At 51.5% G+C, this 14,518-nt stretch overlaps 1 protein-coding gene across 4 annotated transcripts in view; it reads right to left on the bottom strand.

Moving 5' to 3' along the window:
- Nucleotides 1-14,518, bottom strand: part of SLC39A11 (solute carrier family 39 member 11) — a 401,963-nt gene that overhangs the window by 53,039 nt on the left and 334,406 nt on the right. For all 4 annotated transcript variants that reach the window (XM_087854168.1, XM_045814067.2, XM_045814066.2 and 1 more), the window contains one exon: nt 9,788-9,857. In XM_087854168.1, coding sequence (XP_087710294.1) covers nt 9,788-9,857 — 70 coding nt within the window. The remainder of the gene's footprint in view (nt 1-9,787; nt 9,858-14,518) is intronic.

Raw genomic sequence — 14,518 nt, 5'->3', positions numbered from 1 at the left:
ATGTAGACTGTGGAAGCCACTTCCAAACCAATTCTCCTTCTGGGGAGGCAGGCGGCTGGGAGCTCTTGTCCTGGAACCTGGGCTGGGACAGGAATGGGCTGGGCATCTATCTGGAGTGTCTGCAATGGGCAGGCCAAAGACACTGTTATCGTTACTACTCTTATGACTACTGATGATTATTAGTATCATGGTAATTTGCAGATTAGGAAACTGAGGCATAGAACAAAAATCAACCCGTTCAGGTTGGACAGCCACCAAGTAGCAGAGCCAGGATTCGAACTTGGGTGGTCTAGCTCCAAGATCCACGCTCTTAAATATTCCACGTGTTCTTTGGTGCGCTGGGCTGGGGAGGGGCGGGTGTTGCACCAGCTCCCCCTACCCCAAATGCCTTCTCACAGGTCTGTCTCAAGGTGCCCTGCACATGCATCAGTCGACAGGCGGCGCTCTATCTCCCTCCTGTGAGCGACACCTGCTATCTTCCCGGCCTTTGAAATCGGTGCACAAGTGTCTGGGATTGACTGTGTTGCTGTTCCTTGCCTTCTCTCAGATCACACCCCAAAACCCACATCAGGCAAAGCAAGCACTCCACTCCGTGTGTGTCTGTATCAAGATTTATACCCTGCAATTCAGACGTGAATTAAAAATTAATCTTTTTTCCTATGATATTATCCTGTCCTGAAGCCCCTGTTTCCACACAGTAGCAGAAACAGAATTAGTCAATTAAAAGGAATTTAGTGCCTTCCGGTAACAGGTGTTCTTTTTCTGGCTAATGCCAGGAACTCAAGTGTCAAGATCCCTGGTATGACTTCCTTCTCTCACCCTGCCTCCTCTCCGGGATAGCTTCTGCACACAGGGGAAGACGATAGGGAAGGAGAATGCAAAGGAAAATATTTGCAAATATACCATCCCGATTTAGAGAAACTGATTTTCTTTCTTTTTTTTTTTTTTTAAGATTTTATTTATTTATTTGACAGAGAGAGAGACAGCCAGCGAGAGAGGGAACACAAGCAGAGGGAGTGGGAGAGGAAGAAGCAGGCTCCCAGCAGAGGAGCCTGATGCGGGGCTTGATCCCAGAACGCCGGGATCACGCCCTGAGCTGAAGGCAGATGCTTAACGACTGAGCCACCCAGGCGCCCCTAGAGAAACTGATTTTCAACAGAGATTACAACACTGTAAGATTTTTAACAGAGCTTGATACACAGTAGAATAGAGTGGATGGCCAAGACGCCCTTGTATCGTCCAGTGGGGCTCAAACTCACGAATCTGTATGAAAGACATAATTACATTTCGAGTAGTATTGAACAAGGTTTTCATGTTATACGTTGCTCTGAATTTGAATGGGAAGAGAGAGAAAGATGAAGAAAAAGCAAATTCCTATCCGGAAGGCAGAAAGGACTTTGTTTCTTCCCAAGCAGATGAACTAATTTCTTTGGTGATAAATACATTTTGAACAGAGAGATCCCTCCTAAAAGAACTGACTGACAGCGAGAGTCTATGAGAACGACTTTCTTTCAATGCCTTTACTATGCAAAACACGGAAGGTGGCAGTTCAGTGTCTGTCCTCACATACACGGGGGACATTTTTATGTCCCACAAAGCCCAACAGTGCTGGGACCCTGGATACAACCCACCCCTCTTCATGAAACGCCCACGGAAACCGCGGTGTAGGCAGGAAGAGTCGAGGACATGGTCAGATTGCCAGGGGCTTGCTTGCCCGAGTCCCACCTGCTTGACACAAGGTACCACCGGAAGGACAGCATGCCGAAATGAGCACATTTCCTAGTAATCCTTGCAGGCATTTTTCTGTCTCTGTAGCACTGTGCGTGTGGAGGGATGGGCGTGTGGGTAGGCACACAGAGCCCCTGGAGATTCACATCAGAGGATGTCCCCATCCTTCAAAGGAAACCATCTTTCAGAAGAGACATGGCTCCCCTCTCTCGTACCAGCAGGAAGGGATGAATGACTGTCACTAGCCTTCCCGGCAAGGTCACTCCAACAGAGCTGACGGTCACCTTAGACGTGATGTGTGCCAGGAGAGGTGAGCAGAGGTGTGAAGAGTCCTGACTTCCAGAACACCCCCAAATCAATCGGATTTTTCTTTGTATCCTTTCCGGTGACTCTTTGATTAAAATAACGTTATTTAACAGAGCTGTCCCGGGAAGTGTGGAAAGTCTGCCAGATACGTGGGTGAAGCCAGACAATCTCAGGGGACAGGTAAGTGATCAATAAACAGGCTTCCATCCATCTGTGCATCTCTCCATCCAGCCAATGCCGGGATGTGAGGGCAGCAGGCCCCACGAGGGCCATGTTTCGCTGATGAATGTCTGTGAAGGTCCGGATTCCCTGCCTCATCAGCCAGAGAGTTCCCAGATCTCCAGGTAACAATGACATCTGTTTGTCTGCACAGGCCTGGGGATTTGGGGGGCAAAGCGTCTGCGAGGAGGCCCCTGTCCCCCGAGGGGATAACTCGGTCAAAGAAAACTCTTGGCGGGACTAGGGGACAAAACACAGGAGCCGGAGGTGTCTTAATAAGACACTGTTACTTTTTTCATTGTTTTCTGTCTCTTGCTGCTCTTGCTGGAAGCATAAAAACCCACGGGAATGAAGAAGGGGCCGGGAAAGAGAGTGGCAGAGGACAGTAAGAACGGTGGGGTTTGGAGAGGGAGCCGAGACTATTCCTTTCTCGCCTTCGCTTCCCAGCCCCCAGCCCTTCGGGCTCCTGGCGGTCAAGCCTCCTGGAGCACCGCACCTGCAGACTGCTCTCCAGAGGTCGGGTCCAGAGCCCCCAGGCGTTCCAAGGATGGGAGGGGCACTTCCTGAGGTTCCATGGGGACAAGGGGAAAAAATGTCAAAAAAAAAAAAACCCCCAAAAAACCAAAACATTGTGGCAATCGCTCAGGAATAGCTCTGTGGAGTGAAGGGCTCTGCAGTCGTCCACCAGAACTGCTCAGTCCACGTCTGGCGCGGTCCAAGTGTGTGGCAGGCTTTTAGGCTCATCCTCGTTACGTTCACGACGAATATAATAACTTTTATAACACTGTTTTTTTAAAAAAGTCATTAGAAAAATAAAGGCGTTACCCCCTAAAACGTCCTAGAGAAAACGCTAACGGATTTTGGGGTGTTCTGCAGTTAGACCCGTTTGCACCACTGTTTTCCTACAGGTGCCGAAGTCAGGTGCAGAGGGGCTTCCTGCTCTTTCCCTGTCGTTCCACATTTCCCCTCCTCTCTGGGGGCGGGGCGGGGGGCACTCAAAAGCTTTGTTGTTAGGCGGACGATGGAAAATAAGCTGGCAGGGCAAGAGCCGTCGGTGCTGACATGAGTGAACTCTCAGCTGGAATATAAAGACGCTATGAAAATGCACACAGGACTTTTATAAACTTGTATATATACAGTACATGGTCTTCAGCTTTTGTAGGTACGGCTTCCGCGGAAGACGCCCACTGCTTTGGACATCAGCGTGTCTCCCCGGCATTCTGCCCCCTCCTTCCGTCAGTTTGTGCATCGCCTGGCGACGATGACGTCAAACCACCGCATGGTGGCGCTATGCGCCCTCCGCCTGCCTAACTTGCACATTCCCGGTCTTCAGCGTTGGGGTCAAGTGATCAGTGGGGCAGAGGGCTGGAAAGAAAAATCTCAGAGACAGCGCTGCCAACAGATAACTCTAGAATGCCAGGCAAGGTAGCTTGATGGGTTCAAGAGATGAGCTTGTTGGCAGAAAATAGCATTGAGAGCACAATCTGCTGTTGCAAATACAGAACAGCACAAGAATTCACTCCTAGTTCTGTTGGAGTGAGTGAAGGGGGGATGGCGGGGTGTGTGGCGCGGGGAGGGGGAGAGGGTGTGATTGTGTCACTCTAGGGTGGTTGGGTCAAGGTGTGAAAGTATCTCCTCTCCCAGGCACCTTCCTGTCCCCATGCTGGGGTTCCGCTTCTCAGGCCGAAGACCACTCCCCAGAGAGACTGGACTGGGCTCTGGCCTCCCCTTGGCGGGGAGGGGATGGTGAGGCCCAATTCCATGGGTGGGTGGGGAGGTCAAGACCAGCAGCCTGAGGAACGCAGAGTCTCCTCAGAACTTTCTGGAAGTCAGGGAGCTGGTCCTGCCACAGGGAGGTCTAGGGGCCTCGTAAGGGCGGCTGGACCCGTGGAGGTGGTTACGGCAGATGTGAGCAAACTATGACGAAGTTTACGCTTGAGCTCTCCAAGACCTCTCCCCACCGCAACAGTGACCTCTGTTCTTGACCTTCTCTACACTGACTTTGCAAGCGTGTTTTTGAAGCAGGGGGGCTAGCTGGACAGACAGAAGCACTAAGTAATAGGTGACTTCCACATATAGACATGCTCATCGACTGGTGACCGTTGACTAATGACCAGAAAAATGTGTCTCCTGCCATTTCTGTTTCTACACAGATGGCTGCTTAGTTGACCAATGACTGCTTGTCTTAAGTGATCATCAATATACCAACATATGTATTGGTTTTTAAGGCGGGGAAAGCATATATCTGACTTATGACTTACTCCTTGATCTGGGAGGCAAACATATACTTAAAATTTTATTTTGATGTCCCCGCCGCGCCCCGCAACTTAACGACTTTATCTCAGGTCGGAACGCAGGCTCATCGAGCGGCCATCCGTTCCCGAGCACCTGGGTGTGGGTTAGCATTAGCTGGTTGGGATCCTCGTCCATGCGCACCTTGGGGATGTGGCTTGTGGCTCAGCCGTGGCACACCGCGAGTCTGCAGCCAGCCGGCCTCCTCGGCTCTGCACAGCCTGTTGCACCTGCCAGTTGGGGTGTGTTCGAGGATGACATATGCCTCCCAACATGTGTGCTGAGGCAGAGCCTAACTGGGAAGTGCTGTGTGGAGCGAAATGCTCACGCGTACGGAACCTCGCTCTCCCTGCTGGTTGGAATTACACCTGCCACGGAGTCAAGTGAGAGCGGAGGGCATGTTTCCTCTCTGGGGAACACGTTCTTTGGCGGTAATGCCACTTCAGAAAGGAAGACTGTTCAAGCAGCAAACTCCCCAAGGACATAGGGTCTCAGGAATTTCTTTGTGGTGAAACCAGAAGACATTGCTATGGGGCCAGATCAGAAAGAAGAAAGCCGTGTTTCCCTTGAACCATGGCTGCCCTTTGAGGCCTGATATTCTTTGTAATTCAGGGGGACACTGACTTTGGGATGAAGAGCGCCAGGCAAGCTATCCAGCGAGGAAGGAAGGTGCATGGAGCTTGGGGAGGGCCTTGGGGAGGGCGCCATAAAGGTGAAGTGACCGTGTCAGAACACTAGGTGGCAGCAGGCATACACAAATCATACACCCGCATCCCTCCGAGTCCTGGTCAGAATTGAAGCCGGTGCCTTCCTGGGAGTATTTACTTTGTACCTTTCTCTTCTCTCCTGGTGGCTGCGATGCCACGTAGGTGAGAAGCGAACCTCCTGCTTCCAGATACATTATACACAGGGCACAAGAAAGAGGTCGTACAAAAGTTAGTGGGTGTCAGGGTGTCTGATGGCAGACCTGGACTAAAATTATGGTCTTCCACTAAATTATGGGTCTGCAGACTGTCTGCAAAGGGCCAGATCATAAATATTCTCAGACTTCAGCCTTGAGATTCTATGGCAATTACCCAACTCAACCATCGCAGCACAGAAGGAGCGACAGATGATATGTAAAACAAATGGGTGTTGGCTGTGTTCTAAGAAAATGCCATTTCCAGAACCGGGTGTTGGGTCAGGCCTGGGCCCACGGGCTACAGTTTGCTGACCCCCTGCACAAAATGAACAGCCGCAAGCTTGACCCACACGTACCCCAGGCACATGCCAGATAACTTCTGTTCCCAAGTCCATGCAAAGGCGTACTGTCTCCCTCTGGGCCCTTCCACTGAGCCACGGGATTACCTGTGTCTCCCTGTTGCCCGAACCTGAATTCTCCCTTCTTCCTTCCATACGACAACCAACTCAGCCAACAGGTACCGTCCGGCGGTTCTGCCTTGAAGACCTCTTCCTCCCACTGGTCTCTCTCCATTCCCGCACGGTCACTGCATCCCTCGTCCTCCTGGGAGCTATGAAGGCGTACCACCGCGGGTGGTCAATACCTATCTGTTCGAGGGCTGAATTCTTCACACTGGTCCGCCTCCCTCTTGCTCCCAAATTATTCCACCAAAGCCAGATCACTGTTCAGATCACCTCCTGGATTTTGTCACATCCCTGCATCAGAACCCACCCTAACTGCCAACCTCTTGCTCAATGATGGGCTTCCTCAGCCGTCAGGTTTCCCTTCTAGAAAGCACCATGTGAACTCCACCCTTCACTGGCCCTAGAAACGCCTTGGGACCGACCTGGTTCACATGTTCACAGCGTTCCCTGCCTCTGTTGTCTCCACCTTTTCAGGCTGCCCGCCCCCACCCTCCTGATGCAGAACCCCACGTTCTATGAAGCGCCCCCGACCTGAGGGAAGAGACACACACGTTAGGTTTGCACCCCTCCCTTGGAGCTCACACTCCGCTGATCGTACAGCACTTCCAGGTTTTACTGCCCACTAACCAACATTTCGGCCATCTTTTCAGTGATTTTCAGTTATGTCACACTAAGGTCACAGACTGTGGTCTGAACGGTGTTGATTTGGGGGCCCTCTGACCTTCTTTGCAGCACAGCGCTCTCCTCAATTTTGGGAAACACACGCATGTGTGCTGAAACAGAAGGGAGCTCTTCTAATCGCTAGGTTGGGGCCCAACATCCATCCGAGAGGTACATGGTGCTAACTTCTCTTTTCTCAGTGCTGCAGAGGGGAATCAGAACCCCTCCCCACGACGGCGCTTTTGTCTTTTTTCTTCCCCCTCACAATTCTGACCATTGCTCTTAACCAGTCTGAGAATTAACGTTGCTAGGTGCTCCCAGATGCAGGGGGATTATAGCTTCTCTTCTTGGGAAGTACTGACCTTTATTCTTTATGTGGCTTTCTGCCTCAAAGTCTGTTTTGTCTGATTCTAAAACTGCCAGACCTGCTTTCTTTTGGTCAGCGTGCACCCTGTATCTCTTCTCATGCCTTTCTTTTCAAGCTTCCCGTGTCGTGCGTTAGGCGTGCTGCTTCTGTATCACGCGAAGCTGGAATCTTATCAAGCAAAACCTGTCTCTTTTACCAGACGCGTTTAATCATCTGATGACTTCACTTCTGCAGCCCACCCTCCGGCATTATTTGCCTGTCGCTTTCTTTCTCCTTCTCCCTCACTCCCCTTCGACCGCCTGCCAGTCCCCATCCTCTCATGGAAACTCATCTGTACGGTGAGCGAAGGGCCGAGAAAGCTCACAAGCCTGGCCTGGAGGTTGTTGTGCGTTTGCTCCCACTCAAGAGTAAGATCACAGGCATTTGGAAAGGAGGAACCCAAATCACGAACGAGATATGGATTTCTGGGTGGGGAAAATGGGCTGAAGGGTGGGGTCTGCTTGAGGGAAAGCCCTCCCTCCCTGCGTCCACTGCTGCATAACGTGGTGATGGCGCTCTGCCCCCCAGGCCGTGGCTGGGGGTGGGTGCAGTGTGGGGGCGTGAGGAACCCCTCCCCCCGGCAGCTCATTCAGCAGGGGGTTTTGTGAGGCTGATAATCTTGAGGCCTGCAGCCCCAGCTCATTCCCACTTGGAGGGTCCTGTGGAGGGTTTATAGAAATCTAAGAGAGCCTTTGGTCAAAGGGAAGGGAGGAGGAGCTGTATTGGGAAGGTTTTTGCTCTACTTTCTTCAGAAATATTTATCAAGATTAGCAGAAAGTACAGGTGATAGAAGAGAGGGCCATCTGAGTTGACATCTTGATGTCCCAGGACTGAATGCCTGGCCTGTTAGCACAGGGCTGGGGGGCAGGGCTGTCACCTGCAGGCCACAGACTTACTGTAAGATGTGTGGTGCCTGTGCCCTGGGAGGAACTGGCCTGTGGACGCTTCCAGGGCCAGCCCCTTGGGGCTGCTCTGCCCCCCTGGCTCCCGCCGACTCTGAAGTTCTCGTGGTCTAAGCAAGGCCAAGATCAACATGCCTATGCAGGGGACACAGAGCCACCGTCCCCTACCCTCCCCCCCCACGCCATGCTAGAAGAGCAGTCTGCAGGGCATTATGACTCACCATTAGCCCTTGATTTTGGTGACATTTCTCACATTATACAGTCCCCCCCCCCCCCATCTACCTCTCATTTGGTTTTCACAATAGACATCATGTTAACAGATGACGCTGGTGACTTGCGAGCCTGACAGGCGGGAATGAGAAGCTGAGAACGGGGAAAATTTCGACTTGGAACATGCCAGCCCACACGCACGTCTGGGGCTTCAAGGAGCACACATGTCCCCTAACACGCAGCAGCAGAATTGAAAGACAGGCAAAGACTACACCTAACACACGGGGCCCCGCGTCGGCCGAGGGAATAGCTACATGGAGGTGATGGGGCATAAAGAGGCCTCATGCAGTTTCGGCCTCCGGGGAAGGGGGGGGGGCGGGGGTAGGGCTCTGGGAGAAGCGAGTTCCTGACAAGCATGGGGGATAGACACAAGGTTGATCACCGAAGGAGGCAGTGCCATGGCCTCAGGGAGAAAAAAAGGTCGATTTTGCATCAATCAGAAGGCAGTGAAATGAGCTAGATGCGGGGGTCAGAAACCAGCAGCCCCGGGCCATCTCTGTAACGTGAGTTCCATTTCTAAAATAATTGTGTCTTTCAATAGTGCATGTGCTGCCTAGTTGAGATTCACCTCCGTCCTCACCATTCCCAGCTATCTCCACCCAATGACGCTGTCCACCCGTTTTCTTGCCCCTTAGTCTCCTAAATGCACCTGACTTTGCCAGCCTTGGATTGGAAGGCTCCTCCCTGCTCCCCTCCAGCCCGGAGGCTGTAGTATTCATGGTTTTGCAGGCACGGGGAACCGTGTACAGCCCATCTCCATGATGGCTAAAGGATAAGCCCCTTTGTGGTCCCAAGGCTGTAGCCTCATCTAGGCCCTGAGTAATGCCAGGGAGGTAGAAGGGAAGAATAATTTATAAGACGTGGTGATTGTCTATGGAAATGAGGACTCAAGGATAGCAGTGAGTTTGGTTTGGTCAGCCAGGGGCAATGCGGTGCTGGGGAAGCCTGTTTTGCATGAGGGCAGATGGAAGCAATCAGCTGAGTGTGGGGACCCTGAGAAACATCTAAGCAGAGATGTCTGCAAGGTAGCTGGGCCCGGAGGGCTGAGTTCCAGAGAACAATCGAGGCTGAAGACCAATGTTGGCATCACCAGCAAACGGAAAATAAAGTCTCAGGAATGAAGAAGGTTCCCCAGGGGCACTGCACTAAGTGGGGAGAAAGGGTGCCCCAGTGATGGTTCCTGGGCAACAATGACATTTAAGAAGGGGCCACAGGATGAGAAGCCTGCAGGAGAACTGGCCGAGGAACAGGACATGAAAGGGGGAAACCAGGGGAGTGCAATGTCTGGAAAGAGAAGGGGGGGCTTCGAAAGGAGGGAGCCATTGAGAGCATCAGAGCTGGCTTTGTGGTTTTTGTTGTTGTTGTTGTTGTTGTTTTTGGTCCTTAGTCTTTATACATTTAAAGGATTTGGGGGATGCAGGTGATTATATCCATGTTGTGCTTTCTAAGTGGTTACCATTAGACAGCTCATCGGACAAATGGCATAAACCTCCTTCTTTGATGGAGGTCCTCTCTCAGGTAAGCTTCGCCTGCCCTCGCCCCCACTTCCACCATGGGCTGGGGGCGCCCATCCAGGTGACAAGCATTTCCAGAGCACCACGGGGTGCCGTGCCCCGCTCTAGCAGCAGGTGTAGCTTACCTGGCACTCTCGAAGGTGGCGGACGCCGTCTTTTCTACAGCCCCAAATCCAACGCCGACAGCAAGACCCTCTGAAACAGACATAAAAAACCATGAGGGGCAAGGAGTAACTTTCAAATAAGGTTCATCATCATCACTGTGTCAGGTGAGACTGCATGAGGCTGCCAGGAACAGAAAACCCACATAACAAGAGTTTAAGTGGGGGTTGGCCAACAATGGTCTGGGGGCCAAATCCAGCCCACTGCCTATTTTTGTAGGGCCAGCAAGCTAGGAACGATTTTTACATTTTTAAATAATTGAAAAAAAATCAGAGAAAGAATAATATTTCATGACACATGAAAATTATATAATTTTAGTGTTCACAATAAAGTTTCACTGGCACACCGCCATGCTTATCGGTTGACAAGCTGTCAATGGCTGGTTTTGCACAACATCAGCAGAGATGAGTAGTTGTGACAGAAACCGTATGGCCCAAAGACCTAAAATATTTACTGTCTGGCCCTTTACAGAAAGAGCTTGATGACGGACTTCTGAGCTAAACACGCAGGGTTTTATTAGCTCAAGTGACAAGATATCCAAGACTGATGCAGTAGCCCAATGATGTCTTCGCAGATGCCTGAGGAGCCATCTTGAAATGGTAGACTGTTTCAATCTGCTCTGAGATGGTGTGGCTATAGTCTAGCTTAAGCTTGGGGATGGACAGGATGATTCCCTAGGTCCTTTCCACAGGGACTAGTGAGCCCGCCAAGCTTACTGACACCCTGACTTTGATCACATGTGGTGGAAAATGCTAGTCTACACGTATCTGATGGAGAGGGAAAGATTATGGGGAAAATGGAACTGTCCCAGGGGCGTGGGACAGTTAACAGACCCAAAACGTTAAAATACTTTCTGATATCTATGGGACAGTCTGAAGAACCCTCTGAATCCAGAGTTCAGGAAAGAGGACTACCAATATTGGACAGAATCAAGACCAAGGGCTTGTGGGGCCAGGAGGAACTTTGTGTTGTAAAGAGGGAAGAGGGAAAAATCTACTGAGTGAGAAGGGCTGTCTTCTTTTGGGATTCACTGTCTCTTTGAAAAGCCTCTTTTTGTCCTTTGTGTCCTGTTTAGTTGGGGTGGGCCAAGGATGCTGGGCTTGCAGTGATGACTCTAGAAGGCATCTGGAGACAAAAGGACAGCTCAGACTTGTCCTGAGTTAAGGCCTAAGAGCTCACGTATAATCCAGTCTCTCACCAAGAGACCACAATGGGTCTGGGAGCCCAAAGACCCTGCTAAGGCACAAAGGGCTCTTTGTTTGCCTCACCTTACCCTATTGTGCTCCAGTCTCCTGTGGGGACCTTAGCAGGTGGCTATCGCCACTGGAGGCTGCTGGTTTGGGATTCTGATGCTCCGTCAAATACCTTCCCATATTTCGCATAATGACCAATGACGGGATACAGAATCCTAGGACTTTGGAGGTGGAAGAAACCCCACAGATCATGTGGCATGACTCTTGGGCCACTGTCAAACTCAGAATTTAGGGGTTTGGGAGGGTCTCTTTCCCAAACCAGACAGCATCCTCCCAGCATGCATGGCGCGCACCGTAGCCGACTGCTGAGAAGCCCCTGATTACAGCGCCTCCCACAAGCTCTGGGCTGAAGTGGCCGGCCAAGTCAACCCTGCCAGAGGAACCAGACGTTTCCAAATGGAGCTTTTAAAAATGGATTTATGGGGCGCCTGGGTGGCACAGCGGTTAAGCGTCTGCCTTCGGCTCAGGGCGTGATCCCGGCGTTCCGGGATCGAGCCCCACATCAGGCTTCTCCGCTGGGAGCCTGCTTCTTCCTCTCCCACTCCCCCTGCTTGTGTTCCCTCTCTCACTGGCTGTCTCTATCTCGGTCGAATAAATAAATAAAATCTTTTAAAAAAATAAATAAAAATAAAAATGGATTTATTTTTGTTTAATTTTTAAGGCTCCTGATGTAAATTCTTCACAAAGGCTGAGGCTTCATTCAGTAAGTCTTTCCTCTGAGATGACTCCGATGCTAAATTAGGCCTTGTACTCAAGGTCTGAGTGTCTTTGCGGTCTTTCTTTTGAGAAACAGGGGGCCAGTGGCCACGTGTGGGCCAGACACTGGGCTGGAAGCATGAAGTAAAGGTGGGAATCGTCACCTCTGCTCCCACATTGGAAAGGAAAGGTGAGGGGGAGCTGGTCTGAGGTCCAGGTTCTTCGTTCTCCCCGGCCGTGCGTTCCTTTCTGTCTCCCTCAGGAATGTCCTCTGAGGGTGGACAGGAGGCCACAACTCCAGGGAGGGCTTCAGATGCATGTTCACCATTCCCAGATTTGCCTGAGGTCTCTGACAAGATTCCAAAAGAAGGAGTGTCCTAGGTGAGGTCTGGATATTGGCGAGAGCTGGATTTCAGGGTGGGTTGTGAGGGGTACGTCTGGGGGTTCCAGGCATCCTTTCCAGCAGGATGGAGGAAGCCTCTTCTATGCATCTTCTGAATCTCAGCAAGTTGAGGGACATCTGAGATGCCTCCATCTGGCCGGTTCTCCTCCCATCAGAGAGTCCAGTGTTTACAAACCGCCTATTCTCAACTTTGTTTTGTGCCAACACAGCCGAGACCTCAACCCACTCTCAGAGGTAACCGTGGGTCTCCAAGGCAAAGTGCTTCACCAGGGACCCCTGGCCCACCGGGGAGAGCTGTCAAAAGCCAGGGAGAGCTAACTAGGGGGTGTTTTATGATACCAGAGGGCATATCTCTTCCTTTGAAAAAAAATTTCCTTTTCTAAACTATAAACAACAGTTGGTCTGCTCTTTTGTTAAAGATTTTGCTCTAATTAGTCATTTTAATGTAAATGATAGTGCAGCCCAGAGCCACAGGACCTATATTAATTAGCAAACTAAGGCCTTCTTGTTATTTGGCCAAAGTCCCAACATTCTGACTTACATAAATGCCCTCAGTAGCTCTGGGAGGTTGGGCAGGGCAGTACCCAGTTAAGGGAGGAGAAAAAGCATCTGCTCAAAGGGACACAAGCCGCGAGAAGCAGAGCCAGGCCTTGAATCTCAGTAAGCCACTCTCCCCTGCCACCACCCCCCCCCTCCATTTGCTGACCTGCGCTCGTGGCTTTCTCCCAGGGGCGGGTGGCAAGAGCTGGCCTCGGAATCCGTACCTCAAAGAGGTTTGGAGCCAAGTGAATGCATCGTCCCTCTGCCCCCACCCTGTACCTGGGCCAACGGTGAGGGAACCTTCCATGATGAATTGTAAAATGAGCCTGTCCCTCCTCTCGGCTCTGCCCTAGGGGAGGCGACATAGCCCCCCAGCCCCCAAAGCACAGGCTTCCATGGGAGGGGGCCAAAGCAGTTTTCCCCTCCAGGGGAAGGAGAGGCAATGGGGAAGGGGACGCAGTGGCTACCTTGTCTGGAGGTAGAATAATACCCGGGAGAGAAACTAATGAGAGACCAAGACAAATTACCCACGTGGAAAGAACATAAATAAGAGAATTAAGGCGGCTACTTCAGATCAACAGATGGTAGAAAGAACCCGCTGGGTGGAAAAGGAGCGGAGGAAAAAATTGCCGACTGGAGCTCACACCCCAGGTGTTCCACCAAAGTGCAAATTAGGAAGGTAATTAAGACAAGAAACCAAAGTGACTGGAATATTATCAGTAAGCCATTGCCTCTTTTCACAGCTACTGCTATTAACTTGGGTGCAAAGACAGAGAAGATAAACGCCAGGCTCGTAGATGGGCGTCTGGTGGAGGCAGGGTGAGGCGGAGTCCCGAGGACCCGCCGCAGAACAGGCTCTTAAGCCCAGCCCGCCCCCTCCACTCTTCTGCGGGGACAGGGCGGCGGGGGTGTCTGCTTCTGTGGCTCCCCACCCCCCTGAATCTCCATCTCTCCTTGTCACCCACTGGGGAAGAGAACAACGAGACGATGGCTCAAGTCCTCGTATATTGTTCAAGGTTCTTAGAATCATGAAAGGATAATGAGGCTTTGCGGACAGGATGTTGTGCTCAGAGCGGCGTTCTCACTATTGACATCGTGTTGTTGTTGTAAGAGGCTGGCCTGCGCATTGCCAGACGCTGAGCGCCATCCCTGGCCTCTCCCCACTGGATGCTGGCAAGGCCTCCTCCCCGCGAGCTGTGCTAATCAAAAATGTCTCCAGGCTCTGCCCTACATCCCCCGGGGAACAATCATACCCATTTGAGAACCACCGGCCTCCCATCAAGAGGTACTTCTCATCAGTTTCAAACTATTCCAGAACACTCCAAGTGTTTAAGTAGGTGGTAGGAAAGTGAACAGTTAAAAACGAGTGTCTTGGTCCGTTTGGGCTGCCATCCCAAAAATACCATAAACGGGGCGGCGGATAGGTCACGTGGATCTATTTCTCATGGTTCTGGAGGCTGGGAAGCACGAGACCAGGATGCTGGCAGACGGGGCCTCTGGTGAGAGCGTGCTTCCTGGTTCACAGACGTGTCCTCACACGGTCAAAGGGACAGGGACCTGTCTTCAGCCTCTGCAGTAAGACACTCATCCCTGAGCTCCACCCTCGTGACCTAAGCACCTCCTGATACCATCGCACTGGGGTTTAGGAATTCCATGTATGAATTTTGGGGGGATACAAACATTCAGACCACAGCAGCCAATATTTCCATTTTCCATCGAGGGCTAGCCATTTCTTTGCTTCTAAGGTCATGGCGGAGACGGGGGCGGGGGTGGGGGTAAGATCCCCGGTCTTCTGCAGGAGA

Source organism: Ursus americanus, chromosome 23 (genome assembly GCF_024610735.1).
Source record: "Ursus americanus isolate L20-20 chromosome 23, mUrsAme1.1.p, whole genome shotgun sequence".
NCBI classification, from domain to species: domain Eukaryota; kingdom Metazoa; phylum Chordata; class Mammalia; order Carnivora; family Ursidae; genus Ursus; species Ursus americanus.
The sequence above is the reverse complement of the archived record's forward strand: the minus strand, read 5'-3'. Positions and strand labels throughout refer to the sequence as shown.